This window comes from Ruditapes philippinarum, unplaced genomic scaffold (genome assembly GCF_026571515.1).
Source record: "Ruditapes philippinarum isolate M1 unplaced genomic scaffold, ASM2657151v2 ctg2347_1_1_1_1, whole genome shotgun sequence".
NCBI lineage: Eukaryota > Metazoa > Mollusca > Bivalvia > Venerida > Veneridae > Ruditapes > Ruditapes philippinarum.
Window position 1 is genome coordinate 38639 of NW_026861975.1, and position 17266 is coordinate 55904.

General features: G+C 34.9%; 1 protein-coding gene across 1 annotated transcript in view; it reads right to left on the reverse strand.

The window, feature by feature from the left end:
• The window catches only part of LOC132717498 (ATP-dependent DNA helicase DDX11-like), a 55540-nt gene that overhangs the window by 13708 nt on the left and 24566 nt on the right, over window positions 1–17266 (reverse strand). Inside the window, exon 21 of the mRNA XM_060700982.1 lies at window positions 15268–15371. Within this exon, the coding sequence (XP_060556965.1) occupies window positions 15268–15371 (104 nt within the window). The remainder of the gene's footprint in view (window positions 1–15267; window positions 15372–17266) is intronic.

Here is a 17266-nt window from a genome sequence, read left to right on the forward strand (position 1 = left end):
TTGGTGAGAACTCATTACAAAACTAATTTATAAGAATTAATTACCACATGAATCCATAAAAACCTATTACCACATAAATCACCACAATACCACATGAACAAAAAGGAACAAAAGAAAGCACATACAAAACACAAACAAAACAAAAACCAAACATCAATACACAAATCACTTTCACAAAAAGAAAAAATACATGAATAAACACATGAATCAAATATAGGAAAGCTTAAAATAAAGTCTTCCTTATTTTCTATCATATAGCAGGCAAAATTGAACAATGAAAATAAAGTTTGTACTTTCTGAAGACAGTGAACTTTAATAAGCATTATGTCCTTTAAACTACAATGTATACCCAGCCGACATATAAATCTGTCTCTGGTAGAACTTTAAAACACAATAACATGTGCACTTTAGACATATACTGAAGTAAAATTACAAGGTCGATCAACTGATCAACAAACAGACAGACTCATCTATTGATTTGACAAAAATAGCAAATTTTTAGAACACCAACATCTGCACTTTACAGTTTTATGTTAACCCTCTGACTCAGCTGCCCCTGCATTTTTTTCTGCCGCTGCACTTTTTTTTTTAATAGTTTATTATTGTATATGTTATCTATGATGCTTTGTTGTATTGTCTTAATAAGCTATTAACCTTCATTGAATAAAGAGTTTATTATTATTATTATTATAGACCTAGTTCAGCCAGCACATAGTTGCATTCTGATCATAGTCTGCATTGTTCCCTATTCAGTATTTTGAATTTTTCTATAGGAATAGTTTTGTCCAGATTGTAAGATGGACAAGTCCATTTAAAATATTTAGTATGATAAGGGTTAAACAATACAGGGAACGAATATAGAAAATTCGGTGAATAATCTAAAACGTTTAACAGTCACTGACCAACTTTATTAATTTCACCGAGATGTATTGACAAGTGACATGAAAACTTTAAATTTTAACCGACTTTTCCAGTTCAATAAATAGATTTATAATACTTCGGTAGGGTTATGTCCTCATGTACTGCGATTAAAATGGATGAAAACACACAAAAAATGAAGCGCACAGTAAATGTACTGGCCTGTAATCTTTACCATTATAACCTGACCTGATTATTTGTAAGATAACCAGACTATTTCAAACATGTTAATATCGGTCAAATTCAATAATAAAGGCTTGGCCTTTAAATAGGTTTAACATAACAAAGGTCGCACTGTTTGCCAAATTAATTCGGACTAATAAATGCAAATACAGGTCAATTATCACATGTAAGCATGATCACATGCACTTGATTACTGAAGGACACTATATTTTAACTTTGAGACATTTTTAAACCGTTCAAGTTACCTATATTACTAACATATTTACCAAATTATAATATTTTGCATAGTTTTCTGACTGGACCTAGTTCACTGAAAGGTGCAGACATTAAATTAGGACAGCCTGTCATCTAGTTACAGTTACCTTATAATTTTTTTTTCAAAAGTTTTTTTTTCATAAGGCCAATTTTTTTTTATATTTTGGTTTACTGATTTTTTCCAAAAAAAGGTAGGGTCGGCGGCGGGAAAAAAAAAAAAAAGTTTTCATAACTATAAATGTGGTGCATACATATACATAGTACTTACTAGAGCAATGAAATTAAATACATCGCCGATTGTCTATTCCAAAGATTGTTTAAATACACAAAAAAAAAACTTTTGCTCATATTGCCATTGTTTAACAACACACATGAAATCTACACACAATGACTTATGACAAGTGGCAAGCGAGCCCTTCAAAAGAATCTGTCATTCTTTGATGTTTACACACTGCTGTGTAATCTGAATCATCAAAGGTGCCGAAAATCAGCTGACTTGCACTCATTTCTTTATAGATCAGATGTTAAAAAAAACTGTCAAGAAAAGATTACACAAAGTCATGTTCAATTTTGCCCATTGTGAAAATATTTTTATCGGATAATTAGCGGGTCAATTTTTGACATAAAAAATCTATTAAAAGTAAGTGCGGGCATTTTTTTTTATTTTGTTTGTTTGAAACCTGTATTCAATCTGCTTTTAAAACTAATTTTTTTTGTTAAATCTGAAAATACTGATCTTGTCAATTGCAGCAGATTTCTCTCGCTCTGTCCTTGAATGTAATTGCTTACGTAATTTGGCGTGTTTTTTTTTTGTTTGGTTGTTTGGTTGTTTTACATTTTTACGCATTTCGACCTTCAATGCATTGATGAAATATGATCAAAGCCTAATTATAATTCTGTGAGAATGGCTTGACCCCATTTAACAGACATTCTTTCATAATACACCAATAAACACTTTGCCGAACTAGCAGACGACAGGCTATTCTCGAGTAAAGATAACCGGTTGCGTATCTCACTGTATAAATCTTAGGTAAAATAGTCTGGCATGTGGTAGGTTTAACAGTTAATTAAAATACTTACCGCGACATTTCTTTGACAAGTCGTATTATTAGCAGCGTATTTCAAGACAACACAGAATTTTTTGGGGGGGCAGATTTTTTTTTTTTTCATTTTCCCAAAATACAGAGTCGGCGGGTCTGTAAACCGAAATATCAAAAAATAATGGCCTAAGTTGACAAGGAAGCCATTTTCATATGCTGCATAAGGTGGAGCTAGGGGACATGGATGGTAGTAACAGAGCCTGCAATAATTTCAATTTTGCCATTTTGATGATTTTATACTTACAACATTAAATTCATTTTTCAAAATATGATATAAAACAATGAGGATAGTTTCATTAAAGTAAATGTATATATCATATGTATACTAATTACTTTTAAGACATTAATTTCCAGCATTAATGGTGAAAGATCACATTCCAACCTCAACCATACAGGGGAGCAGTGGCCTAAAGGGTCTGCCTCTCAACCCAGGGATCATGGGTTTGAGTCCTAATCAGGTCACAACTATGTTTCTTCATAACACTAGTCCTGGTTGGTTCCAGGAAACAGACTTAAAAGTAATTAGAATGTTACAAGAACTTGTTTCGCAATCAAGCTTATATATAAACCAACAATACAGCAAAATGTATTTAAGGTACTGGGGTGTTTTTTACCACAGGCAGGGGAAAGGGCCCTTCTGTTGCATTTAAAGGTATTTTTGCATAAGGGGTAGAAAATCTAGATTTAAATTTATTTTTATAAAGGAAACTGCACAATTTCCAATTATTTTTCTTTTTATTTAACTTGTTAAATTCCTTTGCTTTCATTTTTGGGACTGCCCATGATCAACTTTGGGGATATCAAGTTGAAAATTTTAAGTTGGTCATCAAACAGTGGAGTGCCTGGTCAGACTGAATGGATGTGCAGGCTGGCCTGGCTCTATACTGGTGGGCAAAGGCGCATCACTTTTGGTTCCAGCATGTTATGGGTAAAAGACATTATTGAAATATTCTAGCTGCATAGCCAATTGAACTATCGAACTATCATAACAATTTTCCTATGTAAACAATTGTAAATGATGGCCAAACCACTTCTAAATAGAGGATGTATGGTTAAAGGTTGGTCACCCATATGTAAAGCAAAACCATTAAATATAACACATAAAAACATATCCATAACACCCCTTGGATTTATAATGTACTGGCAATTGTGTGAATTTCTTTACAAGGGTCAGACAGGCATTATCTTAAACAAAAGAAAAAAAATCAAAGCGATTTCTTAAAATAAATCATGATAAATTTATTCACAGAAAATATTTAGGTCATGATGAACTTTAAATAAAAGCAAGGAATTAATAGATACACTTAAAATCAATGAAAAACCCTCTGAAAGGTAATATATCTCGTTCAGTTTACATTTACTGTTTTACATAAGTGGTGCAATCCATTACTCTACATGAATGGACTCTTCCATCTGGAAGAATTCATTATGTCGAGCAAATACAATAAAAGATAGGTCAGAAGTTATTTATAGAAAGGGCAACGAGTGGGCAGACAACAACTAAATAAATACCTGAAAACAAGGTTAAGTACGTCTGCTTATGTAAATTTAGACAGCTCTCCTGATTGGCTGACATAAATTCATTCATTGCCTTACATTCTCAATGGGAAGAGTCCAATATTGACTGATTTACATTCCGTAATGGACTGATCCACAGCGAGAATGAGTAATGTAGAGAATAAAGTGTACTCTCTGACAATGTGACCTATATCTATGCCATGACTGATGTTAAATAAACAACATGGAGGATTGTTTTATTGTACTTGTCGGTGAACTACAGTGCATTCGGTGTACTTTTCAAATGGACTTTAAGTACTAGACTGTTGTACTTTTTATGATTCATATAAAAACTGTGTAACATCAGTGTGATCTAAATTTCACCTACAGATGACCTGAGGCTTTTATAGGGTTGTTTAGTGTATAAACAGGACACAGTTTAGGACTGGCCTACAAATGTTTTATGTAAATGGGAGTCTGTGTTTACATTTTTTACATGTCACAATGGGCAATCCCAATGTTAAAATGCATAATTTTAGGTATGAATACAATGTCAAATTTTATAGAGCTTGAAGTTGCTCATTTAAATTCCATACTACATTGTAAATTGTCTTCGCCCTCACTCCGTCACCTCCTAAACCAAACCCTGGGGTTAGTTATGGTATTAAGCTGAAAGTTCCTTACTTTGTCAGTCTCATCTCAGCCACATAATGCACAGGTTTAGCTAGAGATATTTTTGTTAGGTTTCAAGTCCCATCAACACTGTAATTGTCATATGGCAACTTTGGAGTGTTAATGGTAGATAAAGACCTCAGGTGCCCTGTTGTGCATTATAACAGGTAAAAGTGGGCTCCTGAGCAGAACCACCAACATTCCATAAGCTAACTTTGAGATGGTTTCCTCACATAGAAGAAATATCAAATGCAAAGTGGGATTCCAACCCAAAATAGTGAGAGGCCAGTGGTTGGATGTCAACAACTTAAACCACTCAGCCACATATATCATCATCCAGGAATATTTTCACCTCACAGTGCAGAGACATTTACATAGAGCCTACAATCTTGATTGTCCCCACAGGTTGCGACGTTCATCAAGGGTTTGAAAATCCACAAGAAAAGTCCCTGCTATTCTATGGGGGTGGGATCCTGGGGTTTCAATTAAATTTCCTTTGTTCTGAACCAGAAAGACCTGGTATTAGAATGTCACAGTTCAAAAGTTTACACTATTTAGGGGAGAAGATGTATAAGCCTCCGGATAGCTCAGTCGGACTAGACTGCGGTACAGTATTCCAAGGGTCCCAGGTTCGAGTCCTTGTCAGGCTGCACATTTTTCTCACCCTGTCACATTTGGCACACAACAGGGGACCGTGAGAGTTTAATTTACATTGCTCTGTAACTGTGAAATTCAAGGATGATTTCAATATAGCAGGGCAGTATGGACTTGTTCACTATTTAAGGGAGAAGATGTGTAAGCGGTGGATAGCTCAGTCGGTAGTCGCAGTACGGTATTCCGAAAGGCCTGGTTTCGAGTCCCGGTCAGGCAGCAAATTTTTCTCACCCTGTGACAACAACTATTCTCTTAATACAAACATGAAAAACTACTTGATCTATTCTTTGATCTATGGTCTTAGTTACAATGGTGTAGTGAAGGATCAAACCCAGAAATCCCTGTAAATGAGGCAAATCAATTTTTTGTGTTTTTACCAATATAGTGTTCATCCATTTATTAAGGAAATAAATTATCCTCCAAGAATTATTCTCAGAAAAAGACAAACCAAAAATAACATAATTATATATATAACAATTCTCAGATCAACAAATTATACAACTTTGAGCACCTCTAAAAGCTGTTTAACTAAATACAACCAATATAGAAACTAATTGCCATGTTCTTCAAGGAATTTCTATAATTGCAGTATCATTTTGAAATTCTTAGAAACAGCCTCATTCTCGTGTTTGATGCCAATAACATCCCTAAAACCAACAAGATATGTTTGTAAAACATGTATGCCCCCTATCAGCAGCCAATTAGTCATGTGATAAAGTTATTATGCATGACTTCTGACCCTGAGTGATCAAACAATTAATAAGGGTTTATCAAGTATCTACTGGTCATGACCTTAACCTTTGACCCCTTGACCCAAAACTCAATAGGGGTCATCTGCTGGTCACGAACAATCATCATACAAAGTTTGAAGTTCCTAGGCCAAAGTGTTTTTAGTTAATTGATCAGAAACCGTTTTTACCTACAAGGTCAATGTGACCTTGACCTTTGACCCCTTGACCCCAAAATCAATAGGTCATCTGCTGGTCATGACCAATCACCATACCAAGTTTGAAGTTCCTAGGCCTAAGGGTTCTTTAGTTATTGATCGGAAACCGTTTTAACATACAAGGTCAATGTGACCTTGACCTTTGACTTCAAAATCAATAGGGGTCATCTGCTGCTCATGACCAATCACCATGCCAAGTTTGAAGTTCCTAGGCCGAAGCGTTCTTTAGTTATTGATCAGAAACCGTTTTTACTTACAATGTCAATGTGACCTTGACTTTTGACCCCTTGATCCCAAAATCAATAGGGGTAATCTGCTGGTCATGACAAATCACCATACCAAGTTTAAAGTTCCTAGGCCTAAGGGTTCTTAAGTTATTGATCAGAAACTGTTTTTACTTACAAAGTCAATGTGACCTTGACCTTTGACCCCTTGACCCAAAACTTATTAGGGGTCATCTGCTGGTCACGACCAATCATCAAACAAAGTTTGAAGTTCCTAGGAATAAGCGTTTTTAGTTAATTGATCGGAAACCGTTTTTACCTACAAGGTCAATGTGACCTTGACCTTTGACCCCTTGACCCCAAAATCAATAGGGGTCATCTACTGATCATGACCAATCACCATACCAAGTTTGAAGTTCCTAGGCCTAAGGGTTCTTTCGTTATTGATCGGAAACCGTTTAACCTACAAGGTCAATGTGACCTTGACATTTGACCCCTTAACCCCAAAATCAATAGGGGTCATCTACTGATCATGACCAATCACCATACCAAGTTTGAAGTTCCTAGGCCTAAGGGTTCTTTAGTTATTGTTCGGAAACCGTTTTTGCTTACAAGGTCAATGTGACCTTGACCTTTGACCCCTTGACCCCAAAATCAATAGGGGACATCTACTGATCATGACCAATCACCATACCAAGTTTGAAGTTCCTAGGCCTAAGGATTCTTTAGTTATTGTTCAGAAACCGTTTTTGCTTACAAGGTCAATGTGACCTTGACCTTTGACCCCAAAATCAATAGGGGTCATCTACTGATCATGACCAATCACCATACCAAGTTTGAAGTTCCTAGGGCTAAGGGTTCTTTAGTTATTGATCGGAAACCGTTTTTGCTTACAAGGTCAATGTGACCTTGACCTTTGACCCCTTGACCCCAAAATCAATAGGGGTCATCTACTGATCATGACCAATGACCATACCAAGTTTGAAGTTCCTAGGCCTAAGGGTTCTTTAGTTATTGATCGGAAACCATTTTTGCTTACAAGGTCAATGTGACCTTGACCTTTGACCCCTTGACCCCAAAATCAATAGGGGTCATCTACTGATCATGACCAATCACCATACCAAGTTTGAAGTTGCTAGGCCTAAGGGTTCTTTAGTTATTGATCGGAAACTGTTTTTGCTTACAAGGTCAATGTGACCTTGACCTTTGACCCCTTGACCCCAAAATCAATAGGGGTCATCTACTGATCATGACCAATCACCATACCAAGTTTGAAGTTCCTAGGCCTAAGGGTTCTTTAGTTATTGATCGGAAACCGTTTTTGCTTACAAGGTCAATGTGACCTTGACCTTTGACCCCTTGACCCCAAAATCAATAGGGGTCATCTACTGATCATGACCAATCACCATACCAAGTTTGAAGTTCCTAGGCCTAAGGGTTCTTTAGTTATTGATCGGAAACCGTTTTTGCTTACAAGGTCAATGTGACCTTGACCTTTGACCCCTTGACCCCAAAATCAATAGGGGTCATCTACTGGTCATGACCAATCACCATACCAAGTTTGAAGTTCCTAGGCCTAAGGGTTCTTTAGTTATCACTCGGAAACCATTTGGTCTACGGACCGACGGACCGACAAGTGCAAAGCAATATACCCCCTTTTCTTCGAAATGGGGGCATAATAATGAACAGTTCCAAATTTAAACAAGGACACGTCCATTGTATGAGCTACAGGTAAAATGGCTGGTAAGCTTTTATCTAGGTATAGAGAATTTACTCATGTGGTTTAAAAGAACTGTGGTATATAATATTGCACATTATGAAGTTCAGGTGCGCAGTTATACAAAGGCATAAAAAATATTGTCACTTGAATATGATACTGATGTAACTGCGTATTACTGTCAACAAGCCAATGCCATGGTAACCAAAATGTATTTACAGCAGAATGAATATCCAATTTATGCATCATTAATATTAAATTAATCTTAATAAATCATATTGGCAATCTCCTGGATTAGACTAAACCCTATGAAAACGTATATTTCAGAAGTCAAACTTGTAAAAAACGGAATGAATCTTATAATATATATACTTCTTGTTTATGCCCTGAGGTATATACCCGATTATAGCCATCCGATTTTTTTAAAACTTTATAAGAAGATCTACATTTATATATTCAATGTTATCCCAAATTGATTTACTTTAGAAAATTGCTTGGAATTGTTAGCTAAAATAATGGGGAAAAAAAATCCTCAAACATCTAAAAGACTATGAAAAACTTCCAAAAAAATCAATAATCAATAATATAACGAGAGTTCTGTGCTCAGTTATTTTCCTTTTTTAATGACTATACTACCCATACGACTCTGTCGATATGCCAATATCCGATACAATGTCACGATACAATGTCAATGCTCTGGAAATCACATTGCCTGATCCATGACATTGTCATCTATATTACAGATCACATGGATCACCATGTGAAATAGTTTGTTTACAAATGTGCCCTCTACTGACCGTATGACCACAATCACAGCACATGCTGCCTACATAGGCTCTACTGCAGTCACATTGGTAAATCCATACAATATTGCCCAACGTCAGTACGAAACACATGCTTGATAATCTCAGGTATAAGACTAGACTTGCCGTATAAATGAAATGGATTTGTCCAGTTTCCATCTCTGGAACTGTCCATGAAATATTTTAGGGGATATCTGATGTAACTGTGAGTTAGCAATCAGTATACTGTACTGATTGTAGTAGCTTAAATAGATATAAAATATTTTGCTTTTACATAGATTGGCAAAATTTATGGACAGATTAGCTTTTTATGTATAGGTTAGTGTTTAATAATACATATTAATTTGAAAAATACTACAATGTGATTGGACAAAAAATAATGTTGATCATTAATACATAATTAGGTTCTAAAACATTTAATATATTAGACAGCTGGCATTTTAATCATCGTTTGTTCATTTCTTTAACCTTTTCCCTTATATAAGCGTGTTTCGACGGCTTTTTGCCCCTCCCCCCCTTTTTTTGATCCCTCAAACAGTGAAAAAATGCCCTAGTTAGGCCCCAAACACTGTTTTTCGTTTGAGAAATGTTGTTAAAACTAGAACTCCGCGAGTCTGATGTGTCGCCTTGTAAACAATGTAGTTTAGGGGAAATGGCCAGGACAAAAATGAAATATGAAAAATAACAAAGGGCAATAACTAAAAAAATAATACGTGCAGAGCAGCAGTTTCTGTACACTGCACTTCTTATCAATAAGATCTATCATTCTATGATGTTTCAAGTCCATAGCTTTCATACTTGAGGAACCAGGACAAAAATAAAGTAAGAAAATCAACAAAGGGCAATAACTCAAAAATAAGAAATGCAGAGTATCAGTTCTTGTGCACTGCACTTCTTTTTAATGAGATCTATCATCCTATGAAGTTTCAAGTCCATAACTTTTATACTTTCGGAGAAATGGCCTGGACAGAAATCAAGTACGAAAATTAACAAAGGGCCATAACTCATAAATTAAGAAATGCAGAGTACCAGTTCTTGTGCACTGCACTTCTTCTTAATGAGACCTATCATCCTATGAAGTTTCAAGTCCATGGCTTTTATACATTAGGAGAAATGGCCCGGACAAAAATAAATTATGAAAATTAACAAAGGGCAATAACTCAAAAATTAGGAAGTGCAGAGTACTGGTTCTTGTGCACTGCATTTCTTCTTAATGAGATCTATCATCCTATGAAGTTTCAAGTCCATAGCGTTTTTAGTTGAAGAGAAATGGCCCGGACAAAATTAAAGTATGAAAATTAACAAAGGGCAATAACTCAAAAAATAAGAACTGCAGAGTACCGGTCCTTGTGCACTGCACTTCGGGTTATTGAAAGAAGCATGCATACCAAGTTTGAAGTCAATCAGACTTATAGTGACCGAGTTATGCTCCGGACAAGCTTTAGGGGACGCCGACAACGACGCCGACACAGACGCCGCCGACACCGCCGACAAAAGTAACCCCTATATGTCACCTTTTCAAGGCGACACAAAAAGTGAGCACTTTTTCGGTGCCGTCCCCCACCCAAATATAACATCAGGGGGTTGCCAGAAGGGGGATGTGCCCCCTTCTGTTTGGGGGGTTTAAAGGGGGGCGGAGTCCCCCTCATCGCCAAGAAAATTTTGGACATGTGACAGGCTAAAAATGGCCTCAGGTCGATCTTAGGGTAACTAGTAATTCATTGAGAAATTGCAGCACTTTGAAATCAGTTTTGATGGAAAAAAACAATGCAAAATAGTGATTTTTGGCAATTTTGAGACTTCCCCCCATTGCCATGGTAACAGGAAATTTACCATTGAGCATGCTGTTACAGAGGCTATGGTGTAGTCAACATTTGTGCCAAGTTTCATTAGTATTGGAGCATTTCTCATTCTTTCATAGCAGTTTGAACTTGTTACAGGAGGCTTTTCAGTGAAAATGGCCATTTTTCGCAATATGCTCATGGGGTAAAAGGTTAATATACAAACACTGTAAGCAATAAATTTTAGGTCTCTAAATAAGTAAATTTACTACTACAAAATATCAGTCTATAGAAGTGTGGATCCCTCTGCAGCAATGAAAGTAACAATATTATGTGAAACTTGCAGACTTAGTTTGAACATAATGAAACAGTGTAGCATGTCTCATGCCCTCTTTGCATAATTTGGTTAAACAGTCACTATATCTTGCAGCAGTGTAGCCTCCTATAGGTTGTGCAAGGATAACAGGTTGTGCACTGCCGTGGCCAGTACTTTTCAAGGAATATTTCAAGCCATTTGCTTGTCTTATATAAATGCCTACCTACAAATTGTATCTAACAATTCACTGACTGAACATATTTATTTGAGAAATTCAAATATATCAGCCTGACCTTTGTTGACTTTTGTCATGTAACCCTTGAAACAATGACAACAATGACTCATTCTTATTAATACAAAGCCAGGCCATTAGCTGGACACCTGTTGAGTTTGACCAGTCTTTTTTCTGTTTGAAGAATTTTTTTTATTAAAATCCCTTTGATTAACAATGGACTGATCGAATTTTCAAAGTAGGGCAAGTTCATTCCAAATTTTTTACTGATAACTTTTTTAAAACGCTTATGACATGCTTACAAAATACTGACAATAAAGGAAATTATCAATTACATAATTATATAACATGCATTATAATTAAAATACTTTATATATATCTATTGTTCTTTGTTCTTGTCAAGAGATAATGGAGATCCAAGCTGTTTCAATTAACCCACACAACATTGCCCTATTTTTATAGTAACCTCTTTTCTAATTGGGATCACTTGGAAATGAGTGACTGACATTTTTTTCCTGGGTTGGTCTAGTTTGTATCCAATAACAATGGTTCATTTCTCAAGTAGGTTTATCCCATTTTATCCCGCTGAAATCGATGAGGCAATGCTCAATATATTGGTATGTTAGGACCTGATAATCAGACAAGAATCCTAAATATAAGACAGTATTTATCTGTAAATGAATCCATGTTACTGTAAATGAAAAGCTGGTTAATTATGTCCTTAAGGCGTTTTCATTGTGCACGTAATTAATGCAACTGTTTAAATACAATAGCCCCTCCTCCCAAACCCACCCACAAGTGATTAATTTTTTAGCGGTAATTAAAAACTGGCTTAATTTTCTATTATCTTCTGAGAAATTTTGAGTTTTACATATTTTTATGAAAGACTGGAATTTAAACATAGAAGTCACCAAATATTTGTATTTCTTTTAAAATTTTAATATTCTTGACCAATTTTAAACTATTTTACCCATTGTTAAAGAAAAAATAAATCTAAAGAAACAAAATTTAGTGCAGTAACCTTAATGAGTTAACTCCTATTTAATTTTAGTATGTAACTGTTTGACCAGTCTTGATATTATGCTGGAGCATGAAAACAGAATGAAAGTTTATAAACTTACATTATAAATGCTTTCATAAAAATATTCTGATGTAACTTCATTTTAATTTCTGTTACTTTGTCTCTTTATTTTGACCCAAGATCCTTTTTTGTTTCAATGTTTACTGATTATTTTCAACTAAAAGAATTAGTAAATGAGAGCATAATAAAATTTCTCTATTCCACAAGAATAATCTGTTGTTTTTTTAAACATGTAAAGTTACATAGGACTTTGAATTCAAGTCTGATTAAAAAGATTTATAAGTAATTTTAATGGGGCATCAATCTCACAATGCCAAGATTTGACATCAATTTTGAGAAAAAGGTTAAACAGTGCAAAAATACTGCTTGAAATCACCAAAATTCAAGTAAAATTATTTACCAAAACTGCACACTATATGTAATTTGATAATATCTACATGAACATTTAGAGATAATCAATTCAACTGCATTTATTGACATTAATGAAATATTGTTCCTTTTTGTTGTGTATTATTTTGCATGTATATTGTTTCTTGTTTTGTTTTTGTTTGTTTTTAAAAATATTTAATAAAAACATTGGCCAAAACAATAATAAATACCTTAAAATAAATATAGAGTATGAAAAGTTTGCCAAAATCATCTCTTTGGCATTTTCTATTGAACAACAATTGAATAAAAGAGAATGAATAATTACAACACACCCATTCATCAACTGGCAATGAATGTTTTATACGGGCTGACCTTGATAATGATTAGAGGTTCAGGTCAATTTAGTGTATTTGTACTTGGCCTAAGTGCACATCAACAATGACCTAGTACAAATAGGTCGCTTATTTTCATGGAAAAACCGCAAAGGTTCACTGACTGCCTTACTAACAAGCAAACAAAAACACATTAAGTTCATAAGGTGACATTGGTGTCCTGAAGCCTAACAACAACATATGACATGAACAGTTCAATGTTTTTCTTTTTTTGCTTTTATTCTATAGGTTAGGTTTCATGTCATACTGACCCTGTTAGGGTCATACAGAGAATTTGCATCTTTACTTGTGAAGGAAAACCTTGTTTTTCTGATGGGGAACTGGTTATTAAGTGCCTATTTCATGCATTGCTTTAGGCACAAATAGGTACCAAAATAGAACCAGCAACATTCCCTATGCTTGCAAAGGAAAATCATGGGGCCTGTTTGAATGGTTAAGGTCGCTGACTTTCTCACCGACAGTGACTTTGTAATTTTTCATGTGAGGAGGTTTATCAGCTAGCTGATAGAATGTGGATGGTTATATTCTGTCTTGACTGTGAAGGAAATGCAAGGTTTTTTACCCAACAGGAAAGCTGGAAGGTTGCCATCTGAGACCTTAAAAGAGTTGGTGTGTTTTTTAACCCCCCACCCCCCAAAAAATACAAAAATAAACAAACAGGGAAAAAAATTTCATCTTTCATCTTCAAACCTGATTACAATTAATGAGAAGCACATCTAATATTTTGTGGCCTCGTCTGCATTCATTAATCTAAAGCATGACTACAGCAGTACATTAATGTCAACCTACCATCCGGAAAATTGTATAAACACTTTAATATAACAGCTATAAATAATCATACACAAATCCCACATTCGTATAATATACAGGTATAAACTAGAATTAAACTGTTGCAATGTTACAAATGCTTGACTCCCATGTATTTGCCACGGTAATGAGGCATATGATTGATTGTGATGAGGACTTCTTCACTGGAAAATGGCTATATATGAGTGCTAATGCACTTTCCACAAGTACCTTTAAGTACATCTGGTATAAATGCACTTGAACAATGTTCAGAAACCTGGATATTCTCTACCCTTCAGGATAAATATAGAATGTCTTAATATATCAACAACTAAACCAACAGAAAATAACATTATATACAGAACAGGTTAAACGATTTTCTGTTTAACTTTTCAATTGTTTAACCTAAATGAATTTAGGGATCTATGAATTCTAAAAGTTATAAGAGTGTGCCTCTGCCCTATGCGAGGATTTATTGAGACCTGCCTTTGTCCTATAAATACTATGGTTGTAAGACCAATGTCCTAGGAATTCTAGGGGTTATATAAGAACTTAGCTCTGTCCCATGAATTTTAGGGGAATGAGGACTTCCCTTTGTCCTATGAATTCTAGGGTTACAAGGACTCTCCAATGTCCTATGAATTCTAGGTTTATAAGAACTTGCCTATGTCCTATGAATTCTAGGATTATAAAGACTCTCCTATGTCCTATGAATTCTAGGTTAATAAGAACTTGCTTATGTCCTATGAATTCACGGTTTATAAGAACTTGCCTATGTCCTATGAATTCTAGGGTTATAAGGACTCTCCTATGTTCTATGAATTCACGGTTTATAAGAACTTGCCTATGTCCTATGAATTCTAAGATTATAAGGACTTTGTCCTATGAATTTGAAGGTTATAAGGACTTCCCTTTGTCCTATGAATTCTAGAGTTATAAGAACTCGCCTCTGTCCTATATATTCTAGGGGATATAAGAATTACCAACTTATCTGGCTTTTTGATAATATTACAGTGTTTCAAACTATGACATACTTTGGGGGTAAATTACCCCCTTACAATATGTGAACACTGACATACATCATATACTTCGAAAATTCATCATATTCTATCAAATTCTCCTTCTTATCAAGAGATCAAACAGTTAAAATATGACTGAATGAGACTAAGTATCACATCCAGTCATCCAATCTAAACAGAATAAATGAATGTGAAGAAGTTGTTCATATTTATTTTAAGCTAAAGAAGAATGAAATAATTTCTAGGACGTACTCCATTAATTTTATACATCATACCATGTAAGGAATATCACTAAGTTCCTTTGCTATTTTTAGTAACTCACCAAACTTGGTTTATTTCTATTGGTGTAGGTGAAGTCTAACTGAAGTCCGGTGGGTCCCGTGCTAACTGATATTGGCAACAACTGGTCACCAGGGATCACATGACCTAAAATACAAAACATTTATGAAGAAACCCTTAAAACTGTTGAATTTCTGAAATGGAATTGTCCAGCTTCCCTTTCTGGAACAGTCAATTATCAATTTCAGGGGTATCAAGATGAAAATTTTAACTTTTAAGTTAACAAACATTTCTGAAGAGCCTGATCAGACTGCTAGGGTGTGCAGGAGGCCGTTTACTATACTGATGGCAAAAACTAATTTTCTTTCGATTCCAGCACTCTCATTACTGACATTTAAGGGTCTACTCATTATCAAAATCCCTACTTTGGATGTTGAATTCTTTTAAGACAGAAACCTTTTATTCCTAAAGGTTACTAATTCTTTTTATAATTCAACCTTATTATCAAATCCACCCGCTTAACTCAATAAGGAGAGTTTTGGACAAGTAATCCAGGGCTTACTCATGTGATCCTCTGAGCAAGATTTATTTCTTGGTTTAAACTTAATTCATTTAAGCTTGACTGCAAAATAAGTTCTTGCAACTTATATTAATCACTTTCGAGTCCGCTTCCTGGAACCAACCAGTACTGGTCGTCATATGAAGAAACATAGTAGTGATCCGAGTAGGGCTCAAACCCATGATCTCTGGGTTGAAAGACAGACACCTTAACCACCAGGCCATCGCTCCCCTTATTTATTTCTCTGTGGCAATTGATCCAAGATATTGAGTCTAATGAGCATTTTTGTGGGAAAAGCTGGCACTCACTTACTGAGAAAGCCACCTTAGGGTCTTTGTCCATCACAATATTATCCTTTGACCTTATTAAGCAAGGAAAGGGATGGTTAATAAAATGGTTAACTTTAAGGTAACAGCATTTATTGACATGATTTCTTTATCTAAGTTGACCATTAAGCACAGGTTTCACTGTTTTATACAGCATTTTCATGGTTATGAAAATATTAACATAAAGTATGTCAGAAGTTCATTCTATATATATATTTCTTTGAAGTAAATATTGCATTTTATTAAAGTGCAAATGTATCACTCTGTGACAGGAAACTGTTATATATAAAGTAGTTTAAATAATAAAGAAAGGACACTATAGTGTCAAATGAGAACCATAATTATGTCAATCATTTAAGTATAAAAAAGTTTATACTGTAATTTAACAAGTACAGTGAATGTAGTTCACTTAGACAGATCATCCTACATTCAATATATAGGCTACTTAACAAAATCATCCCATACACATCTGTGAACAATTTTTATATTGTGTTATTTTCCATTTATATTTTCAACAAGAACCTACAGGTCATGAAAATCTGTGTGACTGTATGTGGTTTATAGAAAATACATGTTGATTTGTTTTTCATAAAGCTATAGTTAGCAACAGTATTTCAGACACCTTTGCAGACGATTGTTCTCCTGGACTTAGGATTTATTGCATGCAAGGAGTCTGTGGCTCTTAAAAAAATATGATTTTGCGAGAGGTAAGGGACAGGGGCAAGGGAGTTTTTGTCTAAGATAAGGGACAGGGGCAAGGGAGTTTTTGTCTGAGGTAAGGGACAGGGGTTAGGGAGTTTTTGCCTGAGGTGAGGGATTGGGTTTTAGGAGGTGCTGATTAGAGAATGTGCAGAATTCTGTCACCAGTATAATCACAGTATGAGCTTTACAGTGTTGGTGTACATGAGCTAAACTCCAATAAAACAAACAAGTTATAAATGAGTTTTAAAGCTGCATGCCTCAAGATTAACCAAAATATTTCAAGATATTCAAACTTGAGAAAAAAGTACCAAGATTTTAAAGAAAGTAGATAAGTATTAATTTAATGTTATGCGCAATAAATGACTGATTTTGCAGGATTTACACCATAATTATTTCTACTGCGTTACTAACACATCAGGGCTATTTTTGCATATTTTGACCTCTTTTTGGTAATT